General features: G+C 34.4%; 1 protein-coding gene across 1 annotated transcript in view; it reads left to right on the forward strand.

The window, feature by feature from the left end:
• The window catches only part of Arsk (arylsulfatase family member K), a 45,043-nt gene extending 28,723 nt beyond the window's left edge, over positions 1-16,320 (forward strand). The window contains exons 5-7 of the mRNA XM_048811859.1: positions 701-959; positions 12,646-12,870; positions 15,185-16,320. Of these exons, the coding sequence (XP_048667816.1) occupies positions 701-959; positions 12,646-12,870; positions 15,185-15,474 (774 nt within the window). The 3' untranslated portion in view covers positions 15,475-16,320. The remainder of the gene's footprint in view (positions 1-700; positions 960-12,645; positions 12,871-15,184) is intronic.
• The last annotated feature ends 4,459 nt before the right edge of the window (positions 16,321-20,779 follow it).

Below are 20,779 nucleotides of genomic sequence, written 5' to 3' on the forward strand. Positions count from 1 at the left end.
AAAAAAATGTGGCTATACACAATGGAGTATTACTCCGCACTTAAAAAATTGACAAAAATCATAGAATTTGCAGGGAAATGGATGGCACTAGAGCAGATTATGCTAAGTGAAGCTAGCCAATCCCTAAAAAACAAATGCCAAATGTCTTCTTTGATATAAGGAGAGTAACTAAGAACAGAGTAGGGACGAAGAGCATGAGAAGAAGATTAACATTAAACAGGGATGAGAGGTGCGAGGGAAAGGGAGAGAGAAGGGAAATTGCATGGAAATGGAAGGAGACCCTCAGGGTTATACAAAAGAACATACAAGAGGAAATGAGGGGAAAGGGAAAAATAATACAAGGGGGAGAAATGAAGGTCAGTAGAGGGGGTAGAGAGAGAAGAGGGGAGGGGAGGGGAGGGGGGATAGTAGAGGATAGGAAAGGTAGCAGAACACGACAGTCACTAGTATGGCAATATGTAAATCAATGGATGTGTAATTGATGTGATTCTTCAATCTGTATATGGGCTAAAAATGGGAGTTCATAACCCACTTGAAGCAAAGTGTGAAATATGATATATCAAGATCTATGTAATGTTTTGAACAACCAACAATTAAAAAAAAATAAAAATAAAAAAAAAAGAAGTATCCTTTGATAGAAGCTTTAATAGGGTAGAGTGGTTATACATGTAGTGTGATAGAATACAACATGAACTAAAAGCTAATTACTAAATTTAATCTTAATTTTATTGTAGGTGAAATTATTTTAACTCTTCACCAATTAGATCTTCTTCAGAAAACTATTGTCATATACACTTCAGACCATGGAGAGCTGGCCATGGAACATCGACAGTTTTATAAAATGAGTATGTATGAAGCTAGTGCCCATGTTCCACTGTTGATAATGGGACCAGGAATTAAGGCCAACCAACAAGTATCAAATGTAGTTTCTCTGGTGGATATTTACCCTACTATGCTTGGTAAGTAGTGTGTTCAGTGTTTAACTGTATTAATGTTGGAGAATAAATAGACCAAGTAGTTAGAGGTTCCACTAACTTATTTTAACCTTGAGCAACTCATTTAACTATGAGTCAAATTCATACTCTGAAAAAATGAGGATAATATTCCTCCATTTCCTGTGGCCATCACTCACTTTAGTCTTTTCCAAAAGATTAACAATCAGGATATGACTCTAAAGTAATAAATATATATTCAGGTTCAGGTCTTTACAGATGACTTGTACATCATTTGATTCTCTCTCACATCCCTAAATATGAGCATTTTCCACTTTGAAACATTGCCTTTTTTCAATGTTAGAAAAGTCTTTTAATCCGATACTGTAAACATCTCTCTCCCAAACCCTTTAGATAGTTTTGTACTATTTTCTTTAATAGCTTCTTAACATCTATAGGCATAGCCATAGGTCTAGAATAACAATATCTGGAGTGAGATAATTAGCAGTTTTCCTTGAAGATACTAGAATAATGACATCATCAAATTCAAAGAAAATTATGTAAAACTCTAATTTAACAAAGTAATTTTAATTCATTAACACTTAAAAACTGACTTTGGATTTTTGGAATCCATCAATTTCAAAAGTACCATCAATTCATAAATTTTGGTAAGACAAAAAGACAACACATTTCTCTAATTTGAGAAATGTTAAAATATAGAAGAAACATCCATCTTAAAAATCAAAGAAATAGGGCCTGGCACTGTAGCTTAGTGGCAGAGCGCTTGCTTGCCTAGCATGTGTGATGCACTGGGTTTGATCCTTAGAACCACATAAAACTAAATAAAATAAAGGCATGCTATCCATCTACAACTACAAAAAAAATAATAATAAATAAAACTCAAAGAAATAAAAGTTCATTTTATCTTTTTCCTTCTAGTACAGTCTTTCCCTTTACTTAAATAAGATTCTTTAGAGTTAATTTAACTCAGTGCCCTTTCTTTTTCTCTTTATTTCATATCATTTGTTGTATGTTTGAATATCTTTCTAGTTCCTTGAATCTTTAATCTCTTCAGTTGCTTAGTCATCATGTACTGGTTTCCTTTTATCCCAAAGCAGTCATCCCACTTATCCATAACTCGCCACTTTCTCACTCCATCAATTCCCAGACCTCTATTTCCCTCACTTGTTTTTTTAAGCATATATATAATTAAGTGATTTGTGGTGCTGGGGATCAAACCCAGAGTTTTGTGCACGTTAGGGAAGCATTTATCACTGAGTTATATCCCCAGCCATCTATGTATGTTTCTATGTGTCTATCTTATCATCTATTGAATCTTGTAAATGTATGCTGATATTGACCTTTTTTTATACTTTCCTCCCCTAATTTTTCTTTATGTAGAACTCTCATTCATTTTGGGGTCATCATTTTGCTTGACTTTTTAACTTTGTTCTCTTTCATTGAGGTACAGTGACTAGAACTATAAAAAGTTTACTAAAAGGTTATAGAAAGCTGGGGTGATCCTTTCTCAGTGTGTCCCTTTTTCAGTGTGTCCCTCAATATACTTTCTAGTGATATTCAGCTTTTTTTTTTTTTTAACTCTGACAGCTTAATAGTCCAGTAACTTTGGGGAGCTGTCCAAAGTGAATCCTATTCCCTTCATAGAATTACAGAATGTCACCTTATGTATATTAGTTGATTAAGATGCATGGTTTAACTTTCATTTAAACATTGTTTTATATTTGCTTACAATGCAAATTTTGTACTTGAGCTACTATTTAACTACTTGTCATTTCTTTTTTTTTTTTTTTTTTGGTGGGGGAAGGAACTGGGTACTGAACCCAGAGGAACTTAACCACTGAGTCACATCCCTAGTCCTTTTTATTTTTTATTTTGAGACAGGGTCTTGCTAAGCTGCATAGAGACTAAGTTGCTGAGGCTGGCCTCAAACTCCTGCCTCAGCCTCCTGAGTTGCTGGGATTACATGCATGACCCACCACACCTGGCTAACTTGTCATTTTATATAGCATAAAAGTTAAGGATCATTTGTAGACTAGTAGATGACATATGTATTTATTAGATAATAACATTAGATACATTATTTAGATAAATACATCATTGTAATTATTTCATAATATATTTATCTAACAGATGATGTAAGAAAATACTGATTGGCATGGGGGAATTTTAGAGGGGGCACCTGCCTAGTTTATGATACTTAACAATAAAAATTTCTTTAGCTAAGAGAAAACATTCCCAGAATCACCTTTGTCTTTCCATCCCTGCTGTCCTGGAAATGGTTCTCTACAATTATCGGGGTTTTTTTTCTATAACTTGTCTATTACAATTTTCTAAAATTTGAAGATTTATATCGATTTTTATTTATTTTTCTCTTTCATAAGATTCTTGGTAATAGAGTCCTTCTAAGTTACATTTCCCAGAAAAAAATAATATATTTTATTAGCAGCATTTAGATCAGATGGTGATTAGACACCTATTAAAAAATAAAGGATGCCAAAAATAAGTCCCACTCCAGTTCTATATAAACTGGAAATTATATTAATGTCTTCAAGGCTTAGCACAATTTAAAATGTGCTTCATAATAAATATTCTTTTGTCATCAGAAGGGGAAAAGCTACGTTTATATTATTTGGGGGGTGGGGTGGGAAAAGGGAATAGAAGAGGATGCCTAGAGATAAGGTAGAAAGAGAAAGGTACAAGGGGGTAAAACATAAAACCTGTGTTGGAGCCAGGAAAAAAATGTTAACAGTGTTACTTTTTAAAAGTAAAATGATAAAGGTTTGACATCTATAAAGTTCAAGAAAAAGAAAACTTCCCTGTTAAATTAACCAAAAGATATAAATAGGCAGTTCACAATAAGAGATATACAAGATATTTTTAGATTCAGATTCAGTAGTCATAAAACTATTAAAACAAGAACATTATCATTTTTCTTTCACATATGGAGTTTACAGAGGTTAAGAAAAATTGCAAAATCTTATATTAGAAATAGGCTTTCTCATATGCTGTTGCTGGGAATATAAAATGGCACAAAGTGTTTGGAGACAAATGTGGCATTATGTTTCACATTTCTTGGAAATATGCATACCTTTTGACCTAGGAATTTCCATTTTAAGAAACAACCTATATGTGGGAAGCCACCCCTGAGCTATTTTAGCATCTTCACTGGCCTTGAGCCAAAGATATTTTGGTTTGGCATTGCAAGTCATTTTGTGGCTCATCGCACTTAATGGATTACACACTGCATGTGACCTCAGTCTTACCTGTCATAGCTCCAGAGTTGGCATAACCCATTGGGCCTGGACAGCCCACCTTCTACCTTAAATGGTGCAGAAAATTCTATGGAAAAACCTTTGATGTTTCCCCCACATAAATAAACCAAACGTGGGCTCTCCTGCTCTCTCTGTTCCCAGTGTGGAAGCTTGACCCCTAAGGTGGAAGAGCTTTCTGATACTCGCTTTCTGAAATTACTTTCTGTGTAGCGTAGTTTTTTTGCTGCCTTCTTTTCTTAGCTTTATGTCACAGCCAGCTCACTCCACGCAGCAGAAACCCAAATTCCACTGCCTGGGCTAGACGTGGGTGGTATATATGTACTCATATATGTACCTATTTTATCTCCATGCATATTTATTAAAATATTAAAAATTATCAAACAGTGTGAATGTCTAGAAGTAATGGATTAGGTTTTAAAAAATGGAAATAGTTGGTTATATTTTAAAAATGAAATGATGTAAAAGTGATATTTTATTAAAAATAAAATATAGGCTTTCAAGTTATATAAACAGATTTTTTTGTTGCATAGAGTATCCATCTAATTTACTGTTCAGATCAGCATACTTTTTAGAATAGAGGGTATTATTAATAATTATACCAGGATTTACAGGTATACACTGAGTCTGTTCCCTTGTTTAAAAGCCATAATAGTCAACAAAGCAAAGATAATACTGATGGTCCTATATTTAACCTGGTGTTTAATTCAACCTTTTAAAGCAAAATTCTTCAGAGTTGAAAGAATTTAAAAGTACTTTAAAAAGTAGTGATTAATTCTAAAAGCATACCTGTGAGATAGGATGTTCTACTTACCTCTGCTTAATACATGTTTTGATATAGTATCTACAAAGATCTTATTTTGTGATTCTTCTAATCCATTAGAAGCTTAAAATAGTTATGAGTAATCTATTCTTAGAATTCTAAATTTAAGTTCTTTATTAGTTTAAGTGTACCTGTATTATTTTTATCAATTATGTTTACATGTGAAGAATATGGGATTGAACTTCTCAAATTAAAGCTTCCAGCCAGCCTTCCTCTTCGCTTCCATTCTATGTACCTAAAAAGATTCTTATAAGAGATGGTGATTCAAAAACCTTCAAAAGGAAGAAACTGGATAGGAAAACTCAACTGGAATTTCTGTTCTAATACACCTACCTTAGTTTCAAGAGTCTGTTGAAATTTCAGTGCTTCTATTTAAAATTAAAAAACTTCTATTATAGATAGAATATTTTATATGATATTTTTAAGTGTTCTTTTTCTATAGAATATTTTATGATAAAATAGAAAACACATAAAACATATTCTTAGTTTATTTATCCTTGTAGGTCCTTTATAGTTTCATAGTAATGTTTACTAATATTAGCAGAAAAATGTGCCATTTTCATGAGTAGGAATTCTTCATAGTATTAAAGTTCATACTTCAGAAGTTATTCTTTAAAAATTACTCACCAAAATATTTTCTTCTTGAATGCCTACTATTAGCATCCTTTAGCTCAGAAATAAAGACAGTCTCATTTTGAAATTAAAATTGTTTTGATTTTCCCTTTTAAACTTAACTTCCTATGAATTTTTTTGTTGTAAATGGACAAAATACCTTTATTATATTTATTTATTTTTATGTGGTGTTGAGGATCAAACTCAGTGCCTCACAAGTGCTAGGTAAGCACTCTACCACTGAGTCACAATTGTAACCCCCTGAATTTTTTTATTAAATTTATTTATTCCCCATCTGATTCAAATGTATGATATGTCAAGATCATTGTACTATCATGTGTAACTAATTAAAACAAATTAAAAAATTATTTATTCTAATTTGTTATACATGACAGCAGAATACATTTCAATTCATAGTACACATATAGAGCACAATTTTTCATGTCTCTGGTTCTTCACAAATCAGAGTCACACCATTTGTGTCTTCATACATGTACTTAAGGTAATGATGTCCATCTCATTCCACCATCTTTCCTACCCCCATTCCTCCTCCTTTTCTCTCCCTCCCCTTTGCCCTATCTAAAGTTCCTCCATTCCTCCCATGCTCCCCACCCATTCCCATTATGGATCAGCATCCACATATCAGAGAAAACATTCTGCATTTGATTTGAGGGGATGGCTTGCTTCACTTAACATAATATTCTCCAACTCCATCCATTTACTTGCAAATACCATGATTTTATTCTCTTCTAATGCTTAGTTATTTTCCATTGTGTATTTATACCACATTTTCTTAATCCATTTATCTACTGAAGGGCATCTAGTTTGGTTCCACAGTTTACCTATTGTGAATTGTGCTGCTATAAACATTGATGGGCTGAGTCACTGTAGTATGCTATTTTTAAGTCCTTTGGGTATAAACTGAGGAGTGGAATACCTGGGTCAAATGGTGGTTCCATTCCAAGTTTTCCAAGGAATCCAGATTGGTTGCACCAATTTGCAGTCCCACCAGCAATGTATGAGTATGCCTTTTTCCCACGTCCTCTCCAGCACTTATTGTTGTTTGTATTCTTTTTTTAATATTTCTTTTAGTTGTTGATAGACCTTTATTCTATTTATTTATATGAGGTGCTGAGAATCAAACCCAGTAACTCACATGCTGGGCAAAAACGCTACCACTGATCCACAACCCGAGCCCCTGTTGTTTATATTCTTAACAGCTGACATTCTGACTGGAGTGAGATGAAATCTTAGTTTTGATATGCATTTCTCTACTTGCTAGAGATGTTGAACATTTTTTCATATATTTGTTGATTGATTGTATATCATCTTCTGAGAAGTGTGTGTTCAGTTCCCTGGCCCATTTATTGATTGAGTTGTTTGGGTTTTTTTGGTGTTAATATTTTTTATTTCTTTATATATCTTAGATATTAGTGCTCTATCTGATGTGTGTGGGGTAAAAATTTGCTTCCATTCTGTAAGCTATCTCTATTCATCTCACTAATTGTTTCACTTTGAATCCATCTCATTTATTGATTTTTTATTTTATCTCTTGCGCTATACATGTTTTTATATAGTATTATTAAGGAATTTGGGGCCTAATCCAACCTAATGAAGATTGGGGCCTACATTTTTTCTGTTGAGCACAGGATCTCTGGTTAAATTCCTAGGTCCTTGATCCACTTTGAGTTAAGTTTTGTGCATGGTGAGAAATAGGGGCTTAATTTCATTTTGCTGCATATGGATTTCCAGTTTTCCCAGCACCATTTGTTGAAGAGACTATCTTTTCTCTAATATATTTTTTGGCTCCTTTGTGTAATATGAGATGACTGTATTTATGTGGGTTTTTCTCTGTGTCCTCTATTATGTAGAATTGGTCTGCAGGTCTTTTTTAGTGCCAATACCATGCCGTTTTTGTTATTATTGCTCAATAGTATAGTTTAAGGTCTTGTATAGTGATGTCACCTGCTTCATTCTTCTTGCTAAGGATTGCTTTGGCTATTCTGGGTCTCTTATTTTTCTGGATGAATTTCATGATTGCTTTTTCTATTTTTATGAGGAATGTCACTGGGATTTTTATTGGAATTGCATTAAATCTGTATAGTGCTTTTGGTAGTATGGTTATTAATTCTGCCTATCCAAGAACAAGGGAGATCTTTCCATCTTCTAAGGTCTTTTTAAATTTCTTTCTTTAGCGTTCTGTAGTTTTCATTGTAGAGGTCTTTCACCTCTTTCATTAAGTTGATACCCAAGTTTTTGTTTGTTTGTTTGGTTGGTTGGTTTTTGTTTTTTGTTTTGTTTTTTTTGTTTAGGCTATTGTAAATGGGGTTGTTTTCCTAGTTTCTCTTTCAGAGGATTTGTCACTAATGTACAGAAATACCTTGGATTTATGCATATTGATTTTATATCCTGCTGCTTTGCTGAATTCATTTATTAGTTCTCAGTTTTCTGGTGGAATTTTTTGAATCCTCCAGGTATAGAATCATATCGTCAGCAAATAGTGATAGTTTTGAGTTCTTCTTTTCTTATTCTTATTCCTTTAATTTCTATCTAGTTGCTCTGGCTAGAATCTGAAGAAACATGTTGAATAGAAGTGGTGAAAGAGGGCATCCTTGTCTTGTTCCAGTTTTTAGAGGGAATGCTTTCAATTTTTCTCCATTGAGAATGATGTTGGTCTGGGGCTTAGCATAGGTTACTTTTGCAATGTTGAGATATGTTCTTGTTATCCCTAGTTTTTCTAGTGTTTTGAACATGAAGGGGTGCTGTATTTTGTAGAATGCTTTTTCTTCATCTATTGAAATGATCGTATGATTCTAAGTCTATTGATGTGATAAATTAGCGTTACTGATTTCCATATGTTGAACAAACCTTGCATCCCTGGGATGAACTCCACTTGATCATGGTACACTATCTTTTTGATATGTTTTTATATATAATTTGCCAGAATTTTGTTGAGAATTTTTGCATCTGTGTTCATTGGAGATATTGGTCTGAAGTTTTCTTTCTTTGATGCATCTTTGCCTGGTTTTGGAATCAGGGTGATATTGGCCTCATAGAATGAGTTTGGAAGTCCTCTCTCTTTGTCTGTTTTATAAAATAATTTGGGAAGTATTGGTATTAGTTGTTCTTTGAAAGTCTTGTAGAACTCAGCTGTGTATCCATCTGGTACTGGGTTTTTCTTGTTTGGTAGGCTTCTGATGACATCTTCTATTTCATTGCTTGAAATTGATCTGTTTAACTTTTGTATATCATCCTGATTCAGTATGGGCAAATCATATGACTCTAGAAATTTGTCAATGCCTTTGATATTTACCATCTTATTGGAGTACAAATTTTCAAAATAATTATCTTCTGTGTTTCTTTAGTGTCTGTTGTGATATTTCCTTTTTCATCATGGTTGTTAGTAATTTGATTTTTCTCTCTCCTTTTCATTAGCATGGCTAAGGGTTTATCAATTTTATTTATCTTTTCAAAGAACCAACTTTTTGTTTTGTCAATTTTTTCAATTGTTTCAATTTCATTGATTTCAGTTCTGATTTTAATTATTTCCTGTCTTCTCCTGCTTTTGGTGTAGATTTGTTCTTCTTTTTCTAAGGCTTTGAGATGTAATGTTAGGTCATTTATTTGTTGACTTTTTCTTCGTTTAAGGAATGAACTCCATGCAATGAACTTTCCTCTTAGTACTGCCTTCATAGTGTCCCAGAGATTTTAATATGTTTTAACAGTTTCTCATTTACCTCTAAAAATTTTTTAATCTCCTCTTTGATGTCTTTTACAACCCATTATTCAATCAGTAACATATTATTTAGTCTCTAGGTGTTGGAGTAGCTTCTGTTTTTTATTTTATCATTGATTTCTAATTTTATTCCATTTTGATCTGATAGAATGCAGGGTAGTATCTCTACTTTTTTGTATTTCATAAGGAGTTGCTTTGTGACATAATATATGTTCTATTTTAGAGAAGGATCCATGTGCTGTTGAGAAGAAAGTAAATTCACTTGTTGATAGATAAAATATTTTATATATGTCTGTTAAGTCTAAGTTATTGATTGTATTATTGAGTTTTATAGTTTCTTTTTTTAGCTTTTGTTTGGGAGATCTATCCAGTGGTGAAAGAGGTGTGTTCAGATCACCCATAATTATTGTGTTGTGGTCTGTTTGACTCTTGAACTTGAGAAGAGTTTGCTTGATGAATGTACATGCTCTATTGTTTGGGGCATATATATTTATAATTGTTATGTCTTGTTGATGTATGGTTCCCTTAAGCAGTTAATCCCTTTTGATTAACTTTGGCTTGAAGTCAATTTTATTTGATATGAGAAAGGAAACCCCTGCTTGTTTCTGCAGTCCATGTGAGTGGTATTTTTTTTCCCAACCTTCATCGTCAGCCTGTGGATGTCTTTTCCTATGAGATGAGTCTCTTGCAGTCAGCATATTGTTGGGTCTTTTTTCTTTTTGTAATCCAAACTGCCAGTCTATGTGTTTTGATTGGTGAGTTGAGGCCATTAATATTCAGGGTTATTATTGAGACATGATTTGTATTCCCAGTAATTTTTGTTTATTTTTGGTATTTAACTTGACTTGGTTTCTCATTTGATTGGTTTTCCTTTTAGTTTAATACCTCCCTTTGCTGATTTTCATTGTTATTTTTAATTTCCTCCTCCTGGAATATTTTGCCAAGGATGTTCTATAGTGCAGGCTTTCTAGTTGTAATTTCTTTTAACTTTTCTTTATCATGGAAGGTTCTTATTTTGTCATCAAATCTAAAACTTAACTTTGCTGGATATAAGATTCTTGGTTGGCATCTATTTCCTTTCAGAGCTTGGTATATGTTGTTCCAGTATCTTCTAGTTTTCAGAGTCTGGGTTGAAAACTCTGCAGATATCTTAATTGGTTTTCCCCTATATGTAATCTGATTCCTTTCTCTTGTGGCTTTTAAAATTCTCTCCCTATTCTGTATGCTAGGCATTTGCATTATAATGTGCCTTGGTGTGGATCTGTTGTGGTTTTGTACTTTTGGTGTCCTGTAAGCCTCTTGTATTTGATTTTCCAATTCATTCTTCATATTTGGAAAATTTTCTGATATTAGTTCATTAAATAGATTGTTCATTCCTTTGGTTTGTAACGCTATGCCTTCCTCTATCCCAATAATTCTTAAATTTGTTCTTTTTATTTTATCCCATAATTATTGAATGTTCTGCTCATGGTTTCTTACCATCTTCACTGTATGGTCAACATTCTTTTCAAAAATTCCACATGTAAGAACTTCCCATAGTCATGAGCATATGCCAGTTGGCCCCTGCTTCCCATGATCCTCAAAGGCTTCTTTTCTGCAGCTCACTAGTGTTGGTGACACACAGATACCCTTACACAGCCTTCTTCCTTGCTACTTACTTCCTCTCCTTACAGTGAACAGAACACTGTCTTGGAGCTCAATTTCATCTTAGGCTGTCCCTTTCTCTCATTTACATCCTCTTTAAAGTCTTCTCTCCTGATAGTTTTTAACCAGTTATCTCTGAAATACTTCTCTCCTCTTTCTTTAGGAATCAAAAAAATTCCTAATTGTGATTGATTGGTGGAAGATCACTAAAATTATGCCTCTTTCAAGGGAAATGAAAGATACAAATTTTTAAATGGTCATTTGTAAAGCAAGTATCTGAAGAAGATTTATAGAGTGAAAGGAAAGTGACCAAGACACTAAAAGCGACCAAGAGATCTTTATTGCAGCAGTGAGAAAGAGAAGAGAGAGAGAGAGAGCCCAGCAGGAGAAGGTTTTTATAGCCCTTCTGCTGTGCTACCTAAATCTAATAGGGTCTGTGGGTTTGCAAGCTGCCTTGTTGGCATAAGGGGGATTAAGTGTTCAGCCTTGAGGGGGGAGTGGGGAGTGGGAGAGTGTTCAGGCTTGAGCAGGGGGTGAAACATTCAGCCTTGAGTGGGGGGTTTGAGCGGTTAACTTGAGGCAAACAGGCGATAAAGAACCAGACAGATGGGGGTTTGAGTGTCCAGGTAATCCTGCAGCTAACATTCGTTCAGCCTGCCCTGCACCTAACGTAGAGGACTTTGCTTCCTTATTCTCATTAAAATAATTTTCTTACTCAATTTTGTTTAGTTTCTAACATTAGAGATATAATGCTATTTTTCATAGGGAATATTTAAATTTACATAGAAACTTGAGCCACTGAAACCAGAAAGGGGTGTGGAGCAAGTAGACTCATTTTTAAACTATCTTGAGTATGCAGCAATCATTAACTAATTTTCTACAGGGAAAAGGCATATGTTAAAACCAATTAAAAAAAAAAACTCTTTTTAAATTGGATATTTCTCATACATATTGGTCTATATGTATATATTTGATAGGTAAAAATTTACTTTTCCCTAAATCAGTATAATCCAGGATTCCACAAGGAATGTTTTTACAAAATACTAGTCCTTAAGATGTTCCTTAAGAGTGAAAAAAAAAATCTTTATCATCAAATAATTTTGGTAGGGCTCTTATTGACCAGGTATTATTCTCAGAATTTTTCATAAATTATCTTATTTAAATCCGAAATGAACTTATAAGATACAAGTATTATTGTTTTGGAGGGGGGTTGTTTTTATTTTAATTTGTTATTTATGACAATGCATTACAATTCATATCACACATAACAGAACACAGTTTTTTACATCTCTGGTCGTACACAAAGTAGAGTCACAACATTTGTGTCTTCATACATGTAGTTAAGGTAATGATGTCCAACAAGTATTATTATTATCCTTCTTTTACAAGTACAGAAACTGGGGTTCAGAGAATTTAATAACTTACACAAGGTCACATGGCTAAAGCAGTAAGCAAGCATCTGAATCTAGGTAGTCCATTTACAAAACCTATATACAGTCTCTAGTCTGTGATCTTTAATGGGGGAAAATGTAAATTATGTCATTTATGAATGTTCAACTAGTGAAAGGATGCATTGTGTTTTAATATTTTATTATTTTTGTTGCAAAGATATTGCTGGAATTCCTCTGCCTCAAAACCTTAGTGGATACTCTTTGTTGCCATTATCATCAGAACCATCTAAGAATAAACGTAAAGTCAAAAACCTACGTCCTCCATGGATTCTGAGTGAATACCACGGATGCAATGTGAATGCTTCCACCTATATGCTTCGAACTAACCAATGGAAGTACATAGCCTATTCTGATGGTGTTTCAGTATTGCCTCAACTCTTTGGTAAATTAATTGATGTGTTTTTAAGTGTAATTTTATGCATGAGCTGACCTACATAGCACTGCTCAAGAGCTTCAATAATTATTGTTAAATAAATGAAAATCTGCTGCTTCTCCTGATGAGACAGGCTACAGAGGTTGCCCAAGGGAGGAGCAGCTTCCTTGCCAGTCAGCATGTGAATATTAGAGAAAGTGCTCTAAGTCTTTGAATCTGGGTCTTATGATTGAAACCACCGCTTTCCCCAATCAGGGATCTTTTAATGCTCATTGTTCCATTTCCCAATCAGTAGTCACCACCTTTTTCTGAAGGATCAACACTTATCTCTTATGGACTAGACATTCTACATATATTATGTAACATGCATCCCAACCCTACAATATAGTACCATTCTCTTCATTTTACAGAGGAGGAGTCTAGGGGGGTCAGAGAAGTTCAGACACCTGTATAAGATCTCACAACTAAGAAGCAGCAGAACTGAAAGGTCAACCCCAGTCTGATTCTAAAAGCCATTTTCCTGCCACATTATAAAAATGGCTGCTAGCTTCCCTAGTCTATGAATTAATTTTTAAACAACATTTTTAGATTTAGGATTTTACTTATACTCTGTCCCATTTTAGCCATTATTAATATTTATTTCTGCCTAAGTTTCCTTCCTACTTACAAATGTCAAAATTATTAACTCAAAATAATTCTTCACTGGCCAAACCTGAGTAACTGCCTTAACTCTAAAAACAGGGGATTCTTGGCTTCAAAAAGTCCTTAAATTTTCATCATGACAAATAATGGCCTCTTGCTTGTTCACCGGTCATTGTTAAATAAAATTTATGGGAACCCATTGTTTGGGCTGAACTCCTGCATTAGATTCAAAAACACAAACCAAAACACACTGGAGTCACTAGTGCTAAGTTCCACATAATCAAACTGAACTTTTAAAACAGGCCAGATTCCTAAAAAGAGATTCACAGAAACCAATCAGAAAGGGCTCATTTTACCGTATCCAAATGATAAGGAAGTTCCTTCTGCTTTAAACCTATATGAAAAGTAACTTTTTAGCCACCAATGTTTTTTTGCTCCTTGTTTCTCCTTCCTTCTTTCTTTTTCAGCTTACAAAGTTCACCCCTCTGCTCAGTTTATTGAAGCACCTTTTCTAATTCTTTAGATGGAATGCTGTCCAACTCATGAATCATGAAGTAAACATCAATTAGATTTTTAAACCAAATTTGTTGTAATTTTTTTTTAACACTGTGTTCTGCAAAGTTCAGATGTGATTATTAAAGGACCAGTGGAGAAGCCATTCTTTCCTATCTTTTCTAGGATTTATTCACAGACCTCCCTTTCCTAAAAAGTTGTCATGTGAAGTCACCTATCAAAGTCATATGTGTGTTCAGGGGTCTCCTGCCTAATGCATTCAAATAGCTCTCATAGTGGTTTTTCTTTGAACATAAAGTGTTCCTTCACTATTTTGAAGTTGTCATAAGATCTTTTTTTTTAAATCAGATTGGCTGATTTGATAGGTAAAAATTTACTTTTCCCTAAATCAGTATAATCCAGGATTCCCCTCTCTTCCCACATCATATATAAAAAGTATTTGTGGATCTGAACATTTATCTTTATTTTCTTACTGGTAGTGACTAAGAGAAATTTTTCATTTGCATGATTCTTAGATAAAATGGAAGTATTTATGAATCTAACTTTCAGAAATCCAAGTATAAGATGCTAATATATAAATAAAATTAAGATTGAATGAAATTGCAGGAATATGTCTTGTCTATATAAAAAAATCTTACAGCTGCAAAGTTTAGGGATGTTGAAATGAAACAATATAAATACAGGGTTTTTTCTTCTTCATGTCAAAGGAGAAAAGGCATCAGAAACAGGAAGAATTCATTTTAAACCAACTTACTAATGATAAGGGTCTTACTGTTTCTGGCATCTAAAAATAGATAAGAAAAAAAATGGGATAGCAGGAAGGAAGATAATTTGGGTATGTTACAGGAGTGTTTAATTTTTGGTATATATTGCTTAATGATGGGAATATGTTCTAGGAAATGTGTCATTCTGCTATTTCATCAGTGTGCTAACATCAGACAGCATACTTATACAAAAAAGAAGATTAAGATACCACTAGGCAATATAATTTTATAGGACCACTATCATATATGTGGAGTGTTATGCAGCACATGATTATATACTGCCCTTCATTTTATTAACTAAAAGGATCTGAAAATAAAATCTAATATATTATCTATTATAATGACATTCTAGAAAAACTTTTAATAGGTAACCATTTTGACAGTTTTACTTTTTTTTCTTTCAGATCTTTCCTTGGACCCAGAAGAATTAAATAACATTGCTGCAAAATTTCCAGAAATTACTTATTCTTTAGATCAGAAGCTTCGTTCCATTATAAACTACCCCAAAGTTTCTGCTTCTGTCCACAGATATAATAAAGAACAGTTTATCATGTGGAAACAAAGTATAGGACAAAATTATTCAAATGTTATAGCAAACCTTAGGTGGCATCAGGAGTGGCTGAAAAATCCAGAGAAGTATGAAAATGCCATTAATCAGTGGCTTACAACCCACATTGCTTCACAATTTGAATAAAAATAAGAAAATAATGTTCTAGAGCTACTTATAAATATGTTCATATGTATTTTAAATGAAACAATTTAGTAATTACTTTTACTTTTAAAGAATGTATTATAACTTAAAATGACAGTGATTATAGAATTATGTATTTTCAGAAATGACTAAGTTGCTTAGGGTATTGCTATGTTGCTGAGGCTGGTTTTGAATTTGTGATACTACTGCCTCAACTTCCCTTGCCACTGGGATTACAAGCCTGTACCACCATGCCTGGCTATTCTTGCAGACTACTAAAGATTTAATGGAAATATCAAAAGGATGACAGCAACTACTATACTATACAGTTGTTACTCTGATTAAATACAGAATATAAAATATTTTAATAACTATTATTAACTTGCAAACCATAAAATAATATGTATTTGACAGTGTCTGAGTTATTTGTATTTGATGGGATCATTTAGATTTAATGAGAATATTAGGATTCTTCTAGTGTTTTCTTAACATGTAGAAATTTGTACTTTCATGTAACCAATTTTATGAATCTTTATACCCTATAAGTATATGCAATTATAATCTGTCAATTAAAATAATATTAATTTTAAAATTTATGAATCTGCTTTCGTATCTTTGAAATTTTATGTCATGTTTAGAGTTTAGTGTTTTTAATATTTAAATCTCTGACCCATCTGATTTGTATTACATATCTAACATATTACATACTAACTTTAGTTGTTGCCCCCACCATTTTTTAACGACTACCCAATGGACCTTTTATTAAGTAAATTATCACTTGTTTCATTGATTAAAATGTTATTCATTACATGTTACCCTGGAATGAATAAATTATCTTATCCCTGCTGATTTCAAATGCCATTTTATCATATACCAAAATCCCACTTACACTTATGTCCTTTCTGAACATTTTATTTTGCAAAGAACTCTTCTATTTATTAATCTGGTATCCAATATCTGGTCCCTTTGCAACCCTTTCCTTTTTTTCAAAACTGTCCTAAATATTCTTGCTTGCTTGATTTTTCCATATAAATTTAGAATTTCTGTCTAATTGTAAAAATGAAAAATCTTGTTAGTCTTTTGTGAAGTAATTAAATTTATAGCCCTAGACAGAAATGAACTATTTATTATATCATTATAAAGAATACTGTCTTATTTTCCCTTTGTTCGTGTCTCTTTTTATAACCCTCAGCAGTATTCTAAATTTTGTTCAAATAGATAAGTTTCTCTGGAGGGATTTTTGTTTGTTTTTAAGAAAAAACTGATTTATTATGATCTAATATTAAAGGTAATTATTATTTCAGGTATATTATTCCATATAGCAGTATGCCTATATTTCCCTTTAAATGTCTTTTATACATTGGAAGAGTGACTATGCATTATATTGCTATTAGGATTTTTTTTACTTGTTTTTTCCCCATATTTTTATTGGTACATTATAGTTGTATATAATGGCGGGATTTGTTGTTACATAATCATATATGCCCACAACATAACAATGTAATTTGGCCAATATCATTACCTGGTATTTCCCCTTTCCCTCCTCTCCTTCCTCCCCCTGGTCCCTTTCCTCTCCTTTACAGATCTCACTTCAATTTTCATGAGATTCCCCTTACCACTTTTCTTTTCCCTTTTGCTCTCTAGCTTCCACATATGAGAGAAAATATACCATCTCAGCTTTCTGTGTTTGGCTTATTTTGCTTAACATAATGTTTTCAAGTTCCATTCATTTTCCTGCAAGTAACATTTCATGCTTCCTTTTTGGATGTTGGATGCATAAAACTCAGTTGTATGTATATATACCACATTTTCTTTATCCATTCATCCACTGATGGGCACCTACTCTGGTTCCACAGTTTGGGAATACATGTATCACTGTAGTATGATGACTTTAATTCTTCAGGCTAAATACTGAGTAATATCATTGGTGGTGTCACGATGGGCAAAAGTGCAACATTTGCAGTTGAGGGGAGTGATGAAGAATGTCCATGCATTTCTGCCCTTTTCAGTGTTTTATTCACTGAAATCACTTAATATAATTTCACTCTATAGGTTCTTAATCAAGAAAATGACAATCGTTAACACTGGGCATTGCAACAGACATAATCCACTCAAAGCAAACAATTCAGGGTTAACTTCTAAGCACTGCAAACACATTTAATCATGACAGACTTATTACAGACATTCCCTCTACATGCTAAGCTTAAGTGCTATATTCAAAGTCTTTAAGTTTTAGATCTTAAGTCCAGTGGATGCACATTCACTCAGAGTGCAATGACCAGGTCAGGAATCGATAGAAGCTTCTCCTGGAGTGGAGTTGATGGCTGGCTGAGGAGACAGTCATAAGGAGAAGTCCTTTTCTCACTAGAGTCAAGAGGTTGCTATAGAGTTTGTGAATAGTGAGGATGATGCAGAGGATCAGGCAGATGAGAAGAGTTGGGAAGGCAGTCTAGGTCCTCATCAGGCTCTCAGGCTTGTGTATATCAGTGTCAGCAGGTTGAATGTCTGTTCATTTGCTCCAATATTTATATTAAATTTTGGGAGCTTCTGCCCACCCTTTGGGTCCCTATCAGCCATTACCAGGTTTCTTAGTGACATCTTTTATTCTTAGACTTAGGACATGTGGTTTGATGATTTCCGCCCTGACATTACACTTCTGACTCTCAACAGGGTTATAAGAAATGACATGTGACTTCACCCTGACTCTTACCTGGGTTGTGGAAAGTGACTTGCTTTTACCAGGCTATGTCTGATTGACATATTGGAGGGCTCCATGGCTTGCCTTGTGAGACTGCAGGTTTATTTTAAAATGAAGTTATTTAGACTAAGGCCCTTCTTAAGTTAAGGCCATCCTTACAGGTGGTTCCATTCCTATCTTTTGAGGAAAAACCATACTGATTTCCATAGTGGTTGTACTAATTTACAATCTTACCAACAGTGTAAAAATGTTTCTTTTTCTCCACATCCTCTTGGGACCTTTAAGGAATATCACCCAGGCCCCACTCCATACCATTTGAATTAGAACTACAGGAGGAAGCCTGGTTATTGTTTTGTTAGTTAAACCTTGTAGCTAATGATCCTAATGTGTAGCCAGAAGTGAATTTATTCCTTATGTTTTATCATTTATTGTTGCTGCTATTTTAAGTGAACCTTCCATTATATCTTTTAATCAGTTGTTTACATATACAAACTGTTTCTATATATGTATTGTGCATTGAAACACTTTATTGTTTGTAATAGCTTTTCAATTAATATCTTTTATTTTCCATGTAAAATGCTTAACTGCAAATAATAATTTTACACTTTTTCAAACTGTCTTTAAAGTTTTCCTCATGAGCCAATCCATTTCCTTTCTTTTATTTATTCTTTAGTGACTTTATGAGTTCATCTTTGTAGTTATTTATAAAGTTCTGAGAAATAAGTGGAAATAAATTCCACTTCAGAACATTATATAGGTTTTTTATGTATATGTGAGGATGGCCTTAGGCCTGAGCCTAAGCAACTCCATTGTAAAAACTCCAGTTTGAAACCTGCAGTCTCACCAGGCACGCCTAACAGAGCCCACCAGTATGGCTTCAAACAAGTCACTTCCCATCACCCTAATAAACAGAGTGAAGCCTCTGGTAGGCTGTCCTCACCTGATAAGAGGAAGGTGAGAAAATTAGGGTGGAGACCACCAGACCAGATGTTTCTGACCCCAGGGTAAATGATATCATGAAGAAATCTGGTGGTAGCTGTTAAGGATTGAAATGAGGATCAAAAGCCCCAAAATTTAGTATAAATAATAGAGCTAATGAATAGGAATTCAGCCAGCGAAACAAGGATGCACTTGAGCTGGAGAGCCTAATGAGGACCTGGACTGACATCCCATCGTTTGTCATCATTTTCCTGATCCTCTGCATGATCCTCACCGCTCTCAAACTCTACCTTCTCGTCTGGACCCAGGTGAGAGCCGCAACTTCTCCCTACAACCCTTTCTTCAACCAGTCGTCCACTCCACCAGGAAAAGCCTGCCTTGGTCCCGGACCTGGTCACCACAGTCTGAGTGAGTGTGCATCTGCTGGACTTAAAGCCTAAGACTTAAAACTTTTGATCTTTTGAACTTAGCATGCAGAGGGAATGTCTGTCATTAGCCTGTCATGATTAAGTGTGTTTGCAATGCTTAGAATTAATCTAGAATTGTTTGCTAGGAATTAATTAATCTAGAACTGTTTGCTGTGAATTGATTATGTCTATTGCAGTACCTAGCATTAAGGATTGTCATTTTCTTGATTAAGAACCTATAGAATGAAATTGTATTGAGTGATTTGAGTGAATAAAGCATTGAACAGGGACAGAAGCACGTGGACATTCTTTATTTTTCCTCCTCGAGTTTTGCCCCCTCGTGACAATATATATATTCATTAATGCTGAGAGCCATTGCCAAGTAGGAATGACGCATCTCAATTTCTTTGTCAGCCTACTCCATGTTGCTTAGAGGAAGGACTCTCCATGCTGGACCCAGGTTTTGCAGTGACTTTGCATGAAAGGTGACCTTGCTCAAGGACCAGGGCGAATCCGGGTTTAGGATAGATCAGGGTTTAGGGCGGATCGGGATTTAGGGCGTTCCAGGTTTAGGGCGGTTCCAGGTTTAAGGTGTACCCTGCTGGGAATAGGGCATATCCTGCTGCCTCAGGCATGCCCGCTCTTTGAGTTCCCGTTGAGTTCTCGCGGGATTCAGAGAGTATTTTGGGATTCAGAGCCCGGTGGAGAGTGTGGATTTTGCCCAGAACGTGTTTGTAGAGTGCCGGTGTGAGTTCAGGAATAAAGAATTGCTGTTTGAATCTACAAGGTGTGTGGTGGCTCGTGATTTTGTGCCCAGCCAGACTGCGGCAATTGGTGGCCCGAACGGGGAACGTCTAAAGCTTAGAGGTAAGTGAAATTGCTCGCCCCTGAGGGAAGGCGAGAGAATGGGTGACCATTTCAAAAAACAATGTGTTCTTGTTTTGATTTATTTTGTTTTTATTTCAAGTTGCCTGTCCCTAGAATTTTCTCAGGAAAACTGGAGAAAATGGTTGACTCAAGGTTTGAAGTTGTTCGCCTCCGAGGAAGAGAAATTGTTAGAGGAAAGAGGCACCCCAGTAAGACCAAGAACAGTTAGGACATATGTTGATATAATACAAAAATGTAGAAACATGGCTTTTTAAAGACGAATTATTAAGTATATCAATGGGACCATCATGGTATCCTGTAGAAGGATTTTTCTTCAACAGGAAAGAGATGGCTAGTTCTGTTTACTACATTTGTCTAAGATCTTGGTTTTTACAGA

The sequence above is a fragment of the Marmota marmota genome, unplaced genomic scaffold (assembly GCF_001458135.2).
Source record: "Marmota marmota marmota unplaced genomic scaffold, marMar, whole genome shotgun sequence".
NCBI classification, from domain to species: Eukaryota; Metazoa; Chordata; class Mammalia; order Rodentia; family Sciuridae; genus Marmota; species Marmota marmota.